This window comes from Phocoena sinus, chromosome 2, assembly GCF_008692025.1.
Source record: "Phocoena sinus isolate mPhoSin1 chromosome 2, mPhoSin1.pri, whole genome shotgun sequence".
Classification (NCBI taxonomy): Eukaryota; Metazoa; Chordata; class Mammalia; order Artiodactyla; family Phocoenidae; genus Phocoena; species Phocoena sinus.
The window spans coordinates 116,323,654-116,342,561 of record NC_045764.1 but is presented as its reverse complement, the minus strand read 5'-3'; the positions used below and the strand labels follow the sequence as shown (position 1 = coordinate 116,342,561).

Here is an 18,908-nt window from a genome sequence, read left to right as displayed (position 1 = left end):
TATTTCTACTTGCTCTTGGGTTCAATTTAGATTTTTCAATTATATTTTGGGAATAAAACCTATACCTAGTAAGGAAGTGTACATCAGATTTTAGATGAGAATACTGACAATTCATTAAAAAAAACTCAGACCCTGATTTATATAAATATGCAGACATTTTCTATATCAACAGATAGATACATTATATCCATTCATCTGTGTGTTTAAGAATAGAGAAAGCAAAAGAGGATGTTCCCAGTGAGTTATCAATGAGGTTGAGCAACATCCAGGCAGGAATGATGAAAACTTCTAAAAATCTAATTTCTACAATAGCTTCCTTTTTTCCTTTACTACAACAGCAGTATTCTAAAGTACACTAGTGGTTAGTGTTATTGTTACCTTTCCTAGGAAGTTCAAATCACTTTATATATCTCATTTTTATCAATTCTAAAAGTATTCTCAGGTAAGATAGTTCTATCTTCACAGAAGTACCCTGGAAGCAAGGTTTAAACGGTTAAGAAGGCTTTTAACTGGAGCTAAGAACAGAATCAAGGAAAAGGGTACTGGTTAGAGCATATGACCACTCTAAGGAACTTACATTTCATACACATGTGTGAAAATCACATTAGAATGCCTCTGCGGTATAAGAACTCCTGTTGTATTTTTTTCAGCCTGTCAAGTTTCAGTTAAAGTGTACTTGATCATCGTACAATTTCCCTAAAATAATAGGAATTCTTATCTCTGACTTTCAACTACTGTAACACTGGGATTAATGAAAAACAACAAAAATTCCTGCATTTTTAGTCTTAAACCAAAACTGTATGACTCTCTCTCTTATTTAACCCTTTTGCTCTTTTTCTCTCATTCTTCTCCATAGTGATCATCTGAAACATGTTTTATCTATCTTAGTAGGCTGAAATGTGTACTAGCCCAACTCTAGATCACCTATTGGAAGAAAGATTCTGAAATGAAGACGCAAATCAAATGTAAGAAGCCATGTTGTAATTTAACTTTTTAGTCCCCACTTTCATGCTTTTTATGATTCATTCCCTAAAGTTAACTATAAAAGGGAACTAATCAGGGACAGTGCAGATACTTAGGTTTAGAGAATCCCTTTTCTTCTTTAGCCTGGATCCTTCACTTTCCACTTCATTGGAATTTCTCAATTTTAATAATCCCACATTAATTCTTCCCTGGTAGAAAGAAATGAGCTAGACAATTAAAACTATGTTTTTTTTCCATGTCAAAGTGAGACATTCCTTGAAGATCAAGGTATAAGCCTCAATTCTTTAGTTTTTATAAAGAAATGAATATAATTATATCATTTATCAAACATGGTAGGTATCTCTGTATATAATAAAAGCAGCTCCAAGAAAACCTACTTTATGTACTCAATGGATAAGAAAGGTGATCCACTATACAAATATATAATGGAATTAAATTTTTAATAAAATACATACTTGTTTGATAGAGTACAACAAGACTTGTATTTCATAAGTTAAATATGTATTTAATTTAAAAACATGTGTTATGATTAAAAACCCAGAACATTAAATTCTTAAAAAACATATCATGTTCAAGAATAAAAATTAAGCATGCTAGACGCTTTACATTTTACGACAATTGTTTAGGAGGAATCTGAGTCCATCTTCCATATATAAATGACAATAAAGTTGTATCTAATTAGATCTAGATTTAGAAGGTGCCTTCCAAAGCTGACTGGGGTGTTCAACTGTACATAAACTAGCACAAATAAATTAACTATTTGATTTATTATTTGCTGAGGTATGTATCATATTTCACAGAGCTTTTTGAATCTCAAACATAAAAAAGATTGAAGAAATTTCCAGAAAAATTTAAAATCCTCTCATTTTCTACTAATACTAATAAATCCAAGTCAACTTTCAACATTATATTAAATATTGATTTAAACCTTGTGCTGAGAATTTATGAAATGTATTCCTTGATTCAATCAACAAGTATTTACAAAGTGTTCAGATACATCTAGTACTGCTTTGCAACTTGTAGTCCAACCAAGAATTTAGAGGAAAAATATCAAGATAAAGTTGGCAAGAAGCAGAACAATTTTAATGAAAACATAATGTAATTATATAAAAAATTCACTGATGCTTTTCATATTAAACTATGTAAGACTATTTTAGCACAATTATTTTACTAATTATTAACCATTATGGTTAATATCAGATTCTGGAAATAGCAACAAAACTACAAAGTTTAGTAAAGTCTTTTGATGAAAAATGTAGGCTTAAAAAAAAAAAAAGAATAGCAGGTATTTTTTTTTTTTAAGTCAAGAAACTGTGGAAATGCTCTGTTCCCCTTCCCAGCACCCAGAGTCGTCTACCCTGTTTTATAATTCAACCTGCAAACAGATTAAGCAGCTGAGTTTGTGGAAAGTATGTTTGCTCTACACTAAGGACCCTTGTGTGACACTATGGCGACTCCCCTGATACCTCGAAGAGAACTACAGACAGTTTTCACTCATCAGCAGGGAAACCAGGCTGAGAATTCACGATTTCTTTGTAACCTCAACTTCTTCATAGAAATCAGTATTTGGCCAACAGGCAGGAAAGACTTTTTATTAGCTTTACATGTTCTTTTCTTTTCTTTTCTTTCTGTCAATACCACTCAAAAGACACAGGATGCCGTATATTTCAAAAGGCAGTGTTTTATGCTGATCTTTGAAATTTTAATTATGCAGTTAAAAATTAGAATGCGTGCAAATGTTAAGTAACTGATATTTTTAAAGCATAGAAAGAAAATTCTAAATAGTTGATGAATTTTTTTTCTTGAAAATTTGTTAAAAGTTTACAATTTTTTCTTACATCTTTTAGTCCAATCTATTTATTATATAGTTACATTTTATGACGAAACTTGAACAGTATCAGTGTAAATCTGGTCCACGGCTAAGATGATATGTGATAAAAGTTATTTCATTGTAAAACCTAGATCTTTGAGAGGTCTTCTAACCATGTAGGTCTGGTTGTAAATACTTTTATTTTAAGTAACTATGTGTAGCTTAACCATGTTAAATTTAGTAAAATACATTAAAAAATTCCTTTGGGAAACTTGCTCTAGGCCAGAAGCATGTCTGTAGATGGAAAGACACATGGAAAAGTATAGCACAAAGAATCAGATTTCATAACCTCTTATGATAAAAAACATCATTTAGTGGATTGGTGTGTCAGTTTTCTCTTTAATAAATGAGGATTATGGATGGTCTGGGCAAAACTATTAAAAGAAGTTTCTCTCACAAAGTTCTCGTACTCTTAACCTGCTCTTTAGCCTCCACATAACTCTCTGAAACCAAGTGCATCCAGGATCGGCAAAAGAGTAATCTGAAAAGCTAAACCACTATGTGCTCTTCTTCCACAAACATACACATTTTTTAAAGAGATGTACCTAAGGAGAGTAATGCTTAACGTGAAGGAATGGATTTCCATTGGTGAAATTTTAGGCTTTATGATACCTGGGCCAAGAAGCTATTTTGGGGCAGTGAGGTCTGGCATTTACCACATTTTACTTTATAAGTGACTATCTGCTATAAACATTGGCTTGTTTATGGATGGTAATTCTGTACAACTTTCCAAGTATACTCCTATAGGTTAAAAAATTCAAGAAAAATGTTAGACTCTCAAAGAAATAAAATATAAATTTAAAATTCTACAATTATTAGAAATAGTATATGATCTCTCTGTCTAATTGCTGAAGATTTCAGGTCTTTTAAATGTAATTAAACTTGATGGAAGTTGGTGGTTAGAACAAGGGTTAAAAGCTGATCACTAACAAGTAAGAGATCCCAACTCTGAGGAGAGTGGAAGGAGTGGTGATGCCAGTGCCATACTCTTCTATGAAACTTGTGAGCTCTAGGTACTTGGCTGGGATAAAAAACTTCATCTAGGGCTTAAAGCACATCAGAGCACACCTGAAGTTTTACTGTGCATTCCTGACCTGATTTGCTTTTATTTTATTCTATCATTCTATTAAACTATTAAATTGTTCTAGTTCATATGTTCATAAGCATTTATGGAGCACCCACTTTACAGCAGGCATCTGTGCAAGTATTTGGAGGCAACGGGGATACAAAGAGGAGGAGAACACTGTCTATGGCTTGGAAAAGTTCAATGAGTAATTTTACAGGGATTAGAGTAGATATACAAAGCAATTATAACATCTAGATGATTGAGACCTCTAATAAAGGTATGGACTAAGTATTACAAAAGAATTAAAGAATGAAAAAATAAAGAAGCATCACAGGGGTAACATTTAGACTGGAATTTAAGGAATAACAAAAATCTGGCCAGGTACTAAAAGGGAGGAATATGTTCTAAGAAGAAGAAATAGCATGTGCAGAGATATTGTGGTAGGGGGCATGTGAGGAGATGCCACTAGAACAATGGCAGAAGGCCAGTGATAGGCCTCCTATATCAGGCTAAGTTGTTTAAACTTTAACTTGTAGGGGTTGAAGGGCTCCTGAAAGATTTCAAATGGGGAAGTAATATAACCTGATTTCTGTTTTAGAAAAATTAACTCTGGTGGTGGTGAGGAAGATAAACTTGAGAGAGCTAGAGGCAGGTAAACTAATTTTATGATTATTTCAATAGTCTAGAGGAATGATTATTTCAGTAGTCATGAAGAATGATTAAGGCCTGAATTAATGCAATTAACAAGGGAAGAGGTGGAGGGAATCAGGAGATACTTAGGCAGCAAACAACGGGGACTGATGGCAAAGTGAACGTGAATGATAAGAAACAGTGAGGGAACAAGGACAGTTCTGAAACTGCTGAGGACTAGGAAAGTCACATCGACTCTCCCTGTGAAGCCAGTATAACTGTCCAAATTTTTTTTTTTTTTTTTGTGGTATGCGGGTCTCTCCCGTTGCGGAGCACAGGCTCAGCAGCCATGGCTCACAGGCCCAGCCGCTCCGCGGCACGTGGGATCTTCCCGGAGAGGGGCACAAACCCCTGTCCCCTGCATCGGCAGGCGGACTCTCAACCACTGCGCCACCAGGGGAGCCCTGTCCAAATTCTTTAACTGAAAAACTTTTGCTTCCAGGAGTTAAGCAATTTGCCCTAAATCTCACAGGTAATAGGTAGGAAAGCAAGGACTCAAACACAGGTCTGTCTGACTTGACCACAAAGCTTGTCTCTATCTTTTATGCTGCACTGAATCTCATAGGATGAATATGTTTCTCATGAGGGAAAAGGGCAAAAGGCTCCAAGGAGAGAGGCCAACGTATATAAATGCATTAGTCCTGAAAAGGTAGTGCCCTTCTGAAGAATGAGATAGTGCAGTATGAGTGAAATGACAAGAGAAGGAGGGACTATGCAACACGCATTGTTCTAAAAGCATCACATGTATTATCTCATCTAATTCTTACAACATTATGAAGTAGGTGTATTACTGTCCACATACTATTGCCCACATCAAGGCAGTGTTTTAAAATGTCCTAGTTCACATACCTATGCATTCTGAATCCAGAGCCTGAGCTTTTAAATTACCATGTTGAAGATATATGAGCATCTTTACTTATTTTACCATGCTCATATATAAATTTTATGATAAAGTATAATTAGGAATGGGCCATTGAATTCAATAATTAGGAAATTACTGGTAATCTTAAGAAGAACAATTTAGTATAAGAGCTAGCCATAGTGTATTGAGTAGTAGAAGAGCAAATGGGAATTGAAAAACTAGAGGTAGTGAATATAGATCAGTTATTTAAGGAATTTGGTTGTGAAGGGTAAAGGGGAAATGTGGACCTTTTTAATTTAAATTTTAATTATTGCCTGGAATACTGACATATTTTCAAAGTACCTTCAAAAATAATTGCTAGTAATAGTGATTTCAGATTATATGGAGAATACTAATACCTAACAGAATACAAATACCTGTTAATATCTAACAAAGTCTTATCAGTTGGCTTCCTGGAAGGTTATCATCTTATATCCAACAAAACAGGCTGATGCCCACATTAACTGTAATGAAGATACACTGCACACTTGAGGGCAATTAAAGATGAAATATAGTGGATTAAATATGAAACAGAAAGCCTGATAATATTTCATCTAGGTCTGATTGCTAGAAATCAGAATAAAAGATTTAACATTTAAATTAAAATTTAACATTTAACTCTTGTAAATGACAAAATTGTTGCACTTAAACTCTGTCCATGGATTGGTGCCATTTCCATTAAAAAGTCTTGATTTATCTGTTGTTAAATGTGAAGAATAAGGATAATATAGTTAGTTTTTCAAAAGGTTAAACTTATTTAATTTAAAGCGTTATCTGAGAAATGTTATTTCTACTTCTTGGGGTACAAAGTTATTTCTTTTAAAAATAATAACAGTAGCTGATGAGATCTAAAAAATAAAAGTTGACAACATTTCCAAATTTTTTTAGAAATCTAATTGCTCTCTGGGAAACACTGTTTTAGGGAATTTTAGTTATGTATAGAAATTAAAGGATTACAGGTAAAGAAAACTTTGAAATTTTTAAGTATTTGTATCCTTTAAGCAAATAGAGCTAAATCCGATCTTGACTGTCAAAAGTTACTGATTTGTAATTTACAATGAAATGAGATCTACCTAAATATCTATCCTGGGGTTCTTAGAATGTTAATATACTTTGTGAATAATCGGATACAGTTTCTGACTGAATATAAACTTAATCTTTAAACCTATAAAATATAACACCATAAATCATAAGTTTCAAGGTACATATACCTTAAAGATTAATTCCTAATTTGTTTTAAAACAGTCTTGACTACGTATTTACCTGATCTTGGGCTAGTAATCAAGATATAATTTCAGGGATGTTGAGGAAATGTTTCAGATGACTTATTTTCAAACAAAAAGTATTGAGAAGTAAGAAACCTTGAAGTTAGCTCTACTTTTCCATACTGTAAAACTGAAAAAAAAATAGTTAAGGAAGAAGGTACGTCTTAGAAATTGAATTCAATTAGGTGTGTGAATGATGTAATGCTGTTAACAATACATACAAAAGGGCTCAGTTAAAATGACAAGTTCTATTACATTAAAGCTGCTTTAGAAAATTCTGCTACAGTGTTCAAATCCCATAAATTAACAAGTGACTTCCTTGTCTGATAAGTTATTTGTTAATATTTTGCTATCTATCATTAAGGACTGACTGATTATGCAGCTTTATTTAAATTTTAATAAAAATGCAAAGATTATTGAAAATAAATGTGATCATGTACTGTGAAAAGCTGTATTGAATACTTCAGAAGAACAACCCAAGAAAATTAATTTCACTGTACTGGATTCTATGTGCCTAGAGGTCTCAGATTGCAAGGTCATAGATGATTTCAGCTCAAGTAAGATTATTGTGAAGCTAAATGAGTAGAGTTGGTAACTTGACTGTCTCTTCCCCTTGCTAATTACCTATTACCTATGAACTGATTTTAATCGTATGGCCTCCATGAACTCCTGAAGATCAATTATTCAATAAAAATGGTTTGCCCTAAATAGTAACCATGATTCGCAAGTAAATGACTTTTTGACCCCAAATATAGATATGACAGGCCGTCTAAAAAAGTTCATTTGGCTCAATCCACTTTTGTCTTAAACTATTAAGAGCATAAATAATATATTATTTAGTTGCCAAAAGAATGTGCTTTTGTTTTGTTTTGTTTCATGCTTTTGAAATAATGCAAGTCATTTTACTTACTTCTGAACTTTGTCATTGGCTGCTCGGGAGGCCTCTATGGTGTGCTGAAGCTCTAATTCCATGTTTGCTCGATCTGTCAGAGCTTGCTGCAGTTGGGTAGCTAATTCATCATTTTGTTGTTGAGTGATGGAAACAATGTTCTCTCTACTTTTTAAAGCTTCTTCATAGGTATTAAGGGTATGGTTAAACTGATCCTTCAGATTTTCTTCTTGGGATAAAGATTTGTGTAAACTGAGAAAATATAAAAATAAATAATTTAAACATAAATATGTAGGCTGACTCACCAATAATCTATTTAACAAAAATCTCCAGTTAGAAATACCCATTTCTAAAAATCAGTAAAGATAACTTAAACGGGTAAATAAAAATAATTTTTATATCACAATATTATACTTGATAATTATCCATTTCTCTGCTTCTAGGCTGAAAGCTACCCAGACAAATGATTATCTTTGCTACCAAAGCATACAAAAAGATGCTGCAGGATGTTAATTTAATTGTATCAGTGTAAATATTACATTCAATTTTCTTTAAAAGGAATAGCAAAGAACTGGAGAATAAAGTATCTCTAGGTAAATAAAAGAATATAATAAGCTGACTGCAAAGAAGTGAGAAGTAAGAGAATGGGCATCAGTTTAGGAGATCCACGGTCTATTCGGCTGAACACGTAATGAGAATGAATGAGATTTGTACAAATACTGATCAGCCTTATACACAGCATTTTCTACTTGTCACAATTGAGATATAAATGAAGTTAAAATCACAAGTCAACCTGCACAGAAATAATATGTATTCAGATATATTTTCTTTTTGTTAATGAATCTTATGCCAAATACATCCACTCATTAAGTCATACAGAGAAACAGCATATAAATTAAGACTAAATTAATGCAGAAGAAAATGCAGACAAATAGAATCTTAAAATGCTAAAGGTCAGATCTTTGATATGTCATTACACCTACCACCTGAGGTTATTTTGAAATGGCACCAAGCACCTCACTCAATTAAATAAAGACATTTTGAAAATATAAATATTTAATAATGGGAAATTTAAAATCCACACAGGAGATGTTCTTTTTTTATTAAATAAGATCATTTCAGTATATGCATACAAAAGAAATGTCGATGGGAGACTTGAAGTAAAACACCCTAACTATATAATACAGATTGATAATGTTGAAAGAAAGTAATATAATTCTTAAAGCTGCAGAAAGCTGGTCAGGGAACTTTAACTCTGGCTGAATATCTAGTCTGGTACTTTATCTAAAACTTTTCAAACTAAGTAATTATAAATTTCTTCTTTTTGCTTAAATAGCCTATAAGCCTCTCCAGGGTGCTCACTTTGGACAAGGTGTCTCACAGAAATAAGATGGACTTGAGACAGGGATAGTTAGCATACCAAAAGAAATCATGTCAGAATTCAGTTTAGTCCCTAAAAAGAGAGATGCTGCTAAACTGTGGTCAAGTGATTACTATATATGAAATAAGAATGGTGTATACTGTCAGATTTGCAGAGTGCAAAGGAAGTATCTTCCTTCATGGTTTTCATCTTGTTATGTATCTAACCCTTATTTCATTCTTCTTGGTTCTTTCTACCAATCCATATGCTTAAAGACTCCTGTCTCCTGCTCATTTTCCTCATTCTTTCTCTGTTCTCTCATATTTTCTGCATTGTTCCAACTTCCATTTTCTTTCAATCTACTCTCTTTGTTTACTTGAAACACCCAAGAAAGAAAGAAACTAAAAACAAACAAAACAAAAAAACCTTTAAAAAGTCTATGCTCTTTATCTTTAAATATCAATTTCATTTTTTTTTCTTTAATTTTTTGGCTGTGTCACACAGCATGTTCATCCCCGACCAGGGATTGAACCTGCGTCCCCCCGCACTGGAAGGCTGGAGTCTTAACCACTGGACCGCCAGGGAAGTACCTAATTACATTTTAAATTACGTAATTTGCACAATCCAAAGTATTCAGCTTGACAAAATGTAAAGAATAAAATACAGAACAAATGCAGAACACTCCAGTCCTCCCAGTTGATCCCCTTTCCAAAGGTAATCACTAGTCCAACCTCTATCAAGATTAATACTGCCTGTTTTTGAACTTTTTGTCTGACTTAATATTTTGCTTAACATAAAGTTTCTGAGATTCATCCTGTTGTTGTATTTTATTCTATGAAGTATTCCATTACATAAATACATAGCAACTTATTTAACCATTCCACTGTTGCTGCTATGAATAATTCCTGTATGTGTCTTTTGATGGACCTAAGTACCCATTGCTTTTTGGCTTTTGTTTCTTTTCCCCAGCTTTATTGAGATATAACTGACATAAGTACTCATTTCTGGAGCAGAATTCCTCCATAGGGTGTATATATGTTCAGATTTAGTAGATACTGCAAAGTTTCCCAAAGTGGTCATACCAATTTATTCTCACATCAGCAAGAGTTCCAGTTGCTCTATATGCACCCGTAGAGTGGGATTGCGAGTCCTCTTAACTTCAGCCATTTTAATGGGGGTGCAGTGACATTTCATTCTCTTAATGTTGTCTTTTGATGAATGTAAGTTCTTAACTTTAATGAAGTCTAATTTATTATTATTCCATTAATGGCAGTGCTTTTTTGTGTCCAGTTAAAAAAATCATAGCCTGCCCTATTCTTTATATTTTTAATCTTAAATATATGCTCCTCATTTATTTATTTAAAAAGGGATTTTTATTTATTTTTGGCTGCACTGGGTCTTCGTTGCTGCACGTGGGCTTTCTCTAGCTGTGGCGAGAAGGGGCTACTCTTCATTGCAGTGTGTGGGCTTCAGTAGTTGTGGCACGTGGGCTCAGTAGTTGTGGCTTGTGGGCTCCAGAGCGCAGGCTCAGCAGTTGTGGTGCATGGGCTTAGTTGCTCTGTGGCAGGTGGGATCTCTGGACCAGGGCTTGAACCTGTGTCCCCTGCATTGGCAGGCGGAATCTTAACCACTGTGCCACCAGGGAAGTCCTATGCTCTTCATTTAAAACTTGAAGTAGATCAGCATAGTTTGGGAATTCTGCATTTGTTTGTGATACCTAAAACACTATCTAGTATATTATAACCAATTAAATATTAAGAATCAATGACTCAATTTTTAAAATCACACCATTATTAAAATCAATATTATCCCCATTTAATCGCCTAATCATTCATCATTTACTAGTTTTCTACCATTTAATTTAGTCTTTTCCTTTTTTTGGCAAATTTATACTACCTGACTTTAATTTTTCTCTCAGATGGACCTGTAACTGGGACCCTTTACTCTCAAGCTCAAAAAGCTACTAGTCATTCAAAATACCTTGGAAACCTTTAAATCCCCATCAAGTCTTTCTCAAACTGAAGCAGTAGCTGGAGTGATCTCTTAAAAAGATAAATTAGATAACGTCACTCAAAATCCTGCAGTAGCACCTCATCAAACTCAGAATAAATCTCTGAAGATAACAAATTACATATTTTAACTCACTAAACCTCACAACAACTTAGGAAGGGAGTCCTATTAATATTACTTTTTTACTAATGAAAAAACTGAAACAAAGAGGTAAGTAATTTAATTAATCTCATACCCTTACCCTAGCAGAGCCAGAACCTGGACACACATCATAGCCTCCTTCCTGGGCTGGAATCCTCCCCTACTTGCCATGGGCTACAAAGCCCTCTATCATCCGGTCTCTCTACCTACCACCTTTTAGCAGACATTCCATTTCTCAGGTACAGCAAGCTTTTCCTGCTTGAAGCATTTCTTTGAAATGCCTTTCCCTCCATGCTTCTATGTGACCGACTCCTACTCATTCACTAGGTCTCAGCATAAATACTACTTTCTCAGATAAACCTTTTATGTCTCTTCAGTCTAAATTTTGATGTTCCCTCCTTGTTATTCTGTCTCATAGAACCTCTTTTCCTTTTTAGAACTTACAATACTTTGTGGTTTTTTTCAGTTTCATCATGTGATTTACTTCCCAATTCCAGTGTATTAAATTACATAGGGCAATTATTTATGGGAAGAATGCATTCATAAGTTTAATAAATTAAAATGTTCATAATTTAGGGAAATTTTCTTATAGGAATAAAAGTGAAGTAGAGAGGATATATTCCCAGCATGTATAAATCTATAACCACTGAAGTGCATTTTTGTTTTAGTGATGATTTTTCCCTCAGAAAGCTCTTCCCTAAATTGACAAGAGGGCCACATTGTTTAGTTTTCTTCAGAGTCATATCACATTTAACCTCTGTTCAAAGTTGATTGAGATGCATTGATTTTCAGATGCATTTTTTTGTATAGCAGTGGCATTACAATTTAATGGCACTTAACTGACACTGTATGGGAAAATATTTTAAGTTATAGGAAGAATAAATTATAAAACAACAGAAAAGCTGTTAAATCACTCTCAGAAACAGTGTGGCTCACACAATACTAACATAGGATGGTAACCATCCCTATTTATCATGAAGATAATGAAGTAATATAAAAAATTCAATTAACTCTTCCAGTTTTGAAATTATATAATTCTTAATGAATTAATGTTTCTAATTTAGTATAGAAAGTGAGACTTTAAAAATATTTTTACTTAGTAGTCTTTCATATAATCATAATTTGAATCCACACCAACTGTGACTATACATTATCTCTTAGGCTGCTCACCACATTGAGTCCAACAGCAGGCCAAGGTAGGAGATGCTATTCAATGGGTATTAGACCATTAAGTAGCATGTAATAGATTCCTTTCTGTAGTGGTTTCTGTCTTCATTTCAGTGTCTCCTGGTCTGTTCCCTCATGACTGTGATCCTGACTATTTTCCTGATCCCTAACTCTCTGTACTGCCTCAGCCGAAAATATCTTGGAATTTTCAGGTTTATGATCCACTTTTACATTTTGCTTGTAGATATTTATGTTCCCCTCAACTTGTGTTTACCTGCTTATTGAACTCTCAACTGTAACGTCAAACATGGATTCATCTTATTCTTGCAAACTAGTACTTTTCCATCTATACCAAGTTTTGATGCTACTTTTCTTGGCTTCTTGTTTCCATGATCAACTATTTCTTAAGTCCTTTCATGAGATCACTTTATTCACCATCCCACTATATGCACTTACACTTCTATTTATGCTTCATTTACTTACAGTAATTGCTCAAGCATTCATGTGATCTATATATACTGTTTATTTTAATTGAATAAATATTCTTGGATTAAAAATTTAGAGATGAGGTGTCACAGTATAGGCCAATAGTTCTTTTTTTTTTAAATTAATTAATTAATTTTTGGCTGCGTTGTGTTTTCTTTGCTGTGTGTGGGCTTTCTTTAGTTGTGGTGAGAGGGGGCTACTTTTCGTTGCTGTGCGCAGGCTTCTCATTGTGGTGGCTTCTCTTGTTGCGGAGCACGGCCTTTAGGCATGCGGGCTTCAGTAGCTGTGTTGTGCGGGCTCAGCAGCTGTGGCTCGCGGGCTCTAAAGTACAGGATTAGTAGTTGTGGCGCACGAGATTAGTTGCTCCGAGGCATGTGGGATCTTCCCGGACCAGGGCTTGAGCCCATGTCCCCTGCATTGGCAGGCGGATTCTTAACCACTGTGTCACCAGGGAAGTCCCAGGCCAATAGTTCTTAACTAGGAGTAATTTTGTCCCTCAGGGACATCTTGTAACATCTGGAGACATTTTTCACTGTTATAACTGGAGGGGGGGATGCTACTAGCATTTAGTGAATAGAGGCCAGAGATGTTGCTAAACATCCTACATTGCAGAGGACAGACCCTCACAACAAAGAATTATCTAGTCTAATACGTCAAGAATGCTAAATCTGGTAAATGAAAAGGTGTCAGATTTGGACTCTGAAGAAGTAGATTTAAATTTCAGTCTTGCTGTTCACTCTGTCTGACCTTGGGAAAAATACTTTATAACTTTAAGTATTAATTTCCTCAACTCTAAAACAATGAGAAAAATCTCACTGAGTTCACATGAGAACAAAATAAGGTGATCTACTTATGTGAAAATATCTGGCACAATACCTGGCAAAAAACAAGCATTCATACATTGTATAATTTTTTAAGAAATAATTTATTTCTAATTAATTCTGTATAAGGTCTCATACAATATTTAGATATTTTATAAGTAGTTTGATGAAAAACAACTGTTGCTACAGGTTTTTCATGAATTGGGAGAACTAAACTAGTTTTCCTAACCTTTATCACTTACTGATAATATTATTAAATCATTCCGAAAAAAAAAATGAGAGGCAGGTTTGGCTTGTTTCACTGAATAAAAATAAATAAAGACAAAGCGAGTATGGAAACCAGAAGTATGTGCTACGTTGTCCTCAGTATACATTTCCTGAAAGGACAGTGTCTGTTTTTACTTCCTGGTTTATTGCATGAATTAATTTGATCTGAGTTTCCACCTTACTGTGATTGCCTTTTCTCAAAAGAACTTCTTTTAACATTTCTTTCAAGGCAGGTGTACTGGTGACAAATTCCCTCAGTCTTTGTTTGTCTAAGAAAGTCTTTATTTCTCCTTCACTTTTGGAGGACAATTTCACTGGATATAGAATTCTAGGTTTATGTCCCAAATTTTAGTCTGACATTCAAGGTGCTCCAGAATTCTGTTCTAGTTTTCTTTCCAGACTTTTTCCTAACTATTCTATCAAAAACTTTTATTCTAGCCAAATGGACATATAAACTGCTCTTTAAAACTGCCCTCACACTTTTCACGCTGGGATTATTGCTCACACTGTTGCCTCCACTTGGAATTCTATTTCCCCACCCCTCTAAGCGCCCGATCACTACACTTCAAGATCCAGATGAACTGCCACAACCGTCATGAAGTCACACTCCCATATCCTACCCAAGGAGACACTACTTCCTCTAAGCTCCATACCCTTTCCATACCCCTTGTATTATATTCATCACTTTCTACTATCCTTTATAGCTACTTTATACTCACTTTATCTTCCTTACTTTAGTCTAATGCTATTGAAGGAAGGGGCCATTTTTTACTCTTCTTTATTTCCTTAGAGGGCCTAGCACAGTGGCTTCTCTATAAGAGGCAGACAAAAAGTATTTATTGAATATTGTTGCTTAAATGCTCCATTCGAATAAGTGGGCTCTAGTATTATAGAAGAGTCACATCAGTTTTATTTCCCTTTCTTTTCTCCTTATCTTTATGTGCAGCCTCATATTCTCCATTGCTTCCCTCATCCACACTCCATTCCATTCCATTTTTGAGGAATATTTAAAGATTAACATTTTTGTTTTGAGATCATTACAAATTCACATGCAGTTGTAAGAAATAATGCAGAAAGATCCCTCATGTCATTTACCACTTTCCCCCAAAAGTAACATTTTGTAAAATTATAGTATAATAGCACCACCAAGATATTGACATTGATACAGTCAAGATACGAAACAGTTATATCACCACGAAGATGCCTCATATTTCCCTACTTCCTTACCACTCCATCCCCTATTTAAACCCTAAGAACCACTAATCTGTTTCCTATTTCTATAATGTCATTTCAAGAGTGTTATACAAATGGAAAGGTTTGGGGATTTTCTGTTGTCTCTCAGCATAGTTCTCTGGGGATTCATTCAGGTTATTGCATGTATCAATAATGGAATAAGAGTTTTTTTTAGGAAATGGTCTGTTACTTCTAAATTGCCATTTTAATGCATGTAGAGCTGTCCATAGTAATCTCTTATTGTTTTTATCTCTGCGAAGTCCATAGTGATATCCTATCATTCCTGATATTCATAATGTGTTTTCTCTCTGCTCTTATGTGCTTCTGTTTTTTTTTTTTTTGCGGTCCGCGGGACTCTCACTGTTGTGGCCTCTCCCGTTGCGGAGCACAGGCTCTGGACGCGCAGGCTCAGCAGCCATGGTTCACAGGCCCAGCCGTTCTGTGGCATGTGGGATCTTCCCGGACTGGGGCATGAAACCGTGTCTCCTGCATCGGCAGGCAGACTCTCAACCACTGGGCCACCAGGGAAGCCCTTTTCTGTTCTTATTTTTAATATTTTCTTCCTTCTGCTTGCTTTGCATTTATTTTTTTGTTCTCTTTCCAGATTCTTGAGGTAGGACCTTAGATTGTTGATTTGATACACTTCCAATTTTCCTAATGCATGTATTTAGTGCTAAAAATTTCACTCTCAGCACTGCCTTAGCTATGTCCCAGAAATTTTGCTATGCAGTACTTTTATTTTCATTCACTTCCATATATATTTTTAAATTTCCCTTGAGAATTCTTATTTGACTCATGGATTATTTAGAAATGTGTTGTTGAATGTTCCCAAGTGTTTGGAGATTTGTTACATCTCCTTACCACATAAGGTAACAAAGGTTCCAGTTATTTAATGTGGACATCTTTTGGGGGGGGCATTTTTGGCCTATCACAATTAATAAAATCAATAAACCTATAGCCAGGCTAACCAAGAAAAAAGAAAGAAGATAAAAATTACTAATATCAGAAATGAAAGAGAGGTCATCACTGCTGATCCCAGGGACATTAACAGGATAATAAAGTAATGTTATTAACAACTCTATGTCCACAAATTTAATAACTTAGATAAAATGGACCAAATTCCTTGCAAGATACAAACTACCAAAACTCATGCAAGGAGAAATAGACAATCTGAATAAGCCTTTACCTATTAAATAAATTAAATCAACAGTCAATGCATTCCAAAAAAGAAAACCCGAGGCCCAGAGGAGTTAATCAAACATTTAAGGAAGAAATGATACCAATTTTTTTTATACCAATTCTTTAAAATCTCTTCCAGAAAGTAGAAACAGAGGAAATATTTTCTAACTCAATCTATGAGTCCAGCATTACCCTAACACCAAAACCAGATAAAGACATTATTAGAAAAGAAAACCTACAGAATATTATCTCTCATGTATATAGATGCAAAAATCCTCAACAAAATATTAGCAAATCGAACCCAACAAAGTACATAAAGAATTATGCACTCCTATCCAGTAGGATTTATTCTCGGTATAAAACATTAGAAAATCAATTAATATAGTCCATTTCAAAACAATCTAAAGAAGACAAATCATTTGATCATACCAATAAATGCAGAAGAAGCACTGGAAAATCTAATATCCATTCATGATAAAAACTCTCAGCTAACTAGGAAGAGAGAAGAAATTTCTAAACTTGATATAGAGCACCTACAAAAAAAACCCTACAGCTAACATCATACTTATTGGTGAGAAATTAGATGTTTTCTCCCCAAAATCAGGGCCAAGACAAGGATATCTCCTCTCATCACTTCTGTTCAACACAGTACTGGATGTCCTAGCTAATGTAATAAGACAATAAAATAAAATAAAATGTATACAGATTAAGAAGGAAAAAATAAGACTGTCTTCGTTCACAGATAACATGATTGCCTATGTAGAAAATCTAAAAGACTCAACGAAAATAAAACAACAAAACTCCTGGAACTAATTAGTCACTTTAACAAGGCTGCAGGATGTAAGGTTAATATAAAGTCAATTGTTTTCTTATGTTGCAGCAGTGAACAATTCCAATTTAAAATTAAAACATAATACCACTTATATTACCACGCCCTCAAACGAAATATTTAGATATAAATCTAACAAAATATGTATAGGATCTATATGAGGAAAACTCAGATGAAAGATATCAAAGGCCTAAATAAATGGAGAGATATTCCATGTGCATGAATAAAAAGGCTCAATATTGTTAAGATGTCAATTCTTCCTAACTTGTTCTATAGATTCAATGCAATGCCAATCAAAAGCCCAGAAAGGGCTTCCCTGGTGGCGCAGTGGTTGAGAGTCCGCCTGCCGATGCAGGGGACACGGGTTCGTGCCCCGGTCCGGGAAGATCCCACATGCCGCGGAGCGGCTGGGCCCGTGAGCCATGGCCGCTGAGCCTGCGCGTCCGGAGCCTGTCCTCCGCAACGGGAGAGGCCACAACAGTGAGAGGCCCGCGTAACGCATAAAAAAAAAAAAAAGCCCAGAAAATTATTTTGTACATGTTGACAAACTGATTCTAAAGTTCATATGGCGAGGCAAAAGATCTAGGACAGCCAACTCAATATTGAGGGAGAACAAAGTCAGAAGACTGACACCATCCAACTTCAGGACTTAAAGCTTAATCACGACAGCATTACACTGGCAAAAGAAGAGACAAACAGATCAGTTGAAGAGAATAGAGAGCCTTGAAATAGATCCATACAACAATGGTCAACATTGACATTGTTGATCTTGACAAAAAAGCATAGGCAATTCAATGGACAAGGAATAGCCTTTTCTTTAACAAATTGTGCTGGAACAAATGGACATCCATACAAGAAAAAAAATAATCTACACCAAGAACTTACACCTTTCACAAAAAGTAACTAAAAATGTGTTATAGGCCTAAGGAGTAAAATGAAAAACTATATAACATCTAGAAGATAACGTAAGAGAAAACTGAGGTGATCTTGGGTTTAATAATGAGTTTTTACATACAACACCAACACCATGGATTTTTCATAATCCATGAAAAAAACAGATGTTAGACCTTATTAAAATTAAAAACTTATATGCTGCAAGACATACTGTTAAAAGAATGAAAAGACAATCCACAGACTGAAGAAAATCTTTGAAAAATACATATCTGGTAAAGGACTAGTATGCAAAATATACAAAGCACTCTTAAAATGCAACAATAAGAAAATAAGCCTCAATTAAAAAATAGAGAAAAGAAGCAGATATATCACCAAAGAAGAAATACAGATGGCATATAAACATACAAAAAGAGGCTCAACATCATAGGCTACCAGGGAATTGCAAATTAAAACAGTGAGATACCGCTATACCTATTGGAAGAGCTAAATCCAGAAAAGGAGTAACACGAAATTCTGGTGAGGATGTGGGGCAACAGGAACTCCGGCTTATTGGTAGTGGTAATGCAAAATAGTACAGGTACTCTGAAAGACAGTTTGGTAGTTTCTTACAAAGCTACACATAATCTTACCATATGATACACTGATCGTGCTCCTAAGTGTTTACCCAGTAGTAATGAAAACCTATGTCTACGCAACAACCTGAACGTGAGTGTTTATAGCAGCTTTATTCGTAATTTCCCCAAACTGGAAGCAACCAAGATATCTTTCAATAGGCAAATATATAAACGAACTGTGGTACATCCATACAATGGGATATCATTTACTGATAAAAAGTGAGCTATCAAGCCGTGAAAAC

General features: G+C 34.7%; 1 protein-coding gene across 7 annotated transcripts in view; it reads right to left on the bottom strand.

The window, feature by feature from the left end:
• Positions 1-18,908, bottom strand: part of MIPOL1 (mirror-image polydactyly 1) — a 323,322-nt gene that overhangs the window by 39,557 nt on the left and 264,857 nt on the right. For all 7 annotated transcript variants that reach the window (XM_032623178.1, XM_032623177.1, XM_032623176.1 and 4 more), the window contains one exon: positions 7,687-7,917. In XM_032623178.1, coding sequence (XP_032479069.1) covers positions 7,687-7,917 — 231 coding nt within the window. The remainder of the gene's footprint in view (positions 1-7,686; positions 7,918-18,908) is intronic.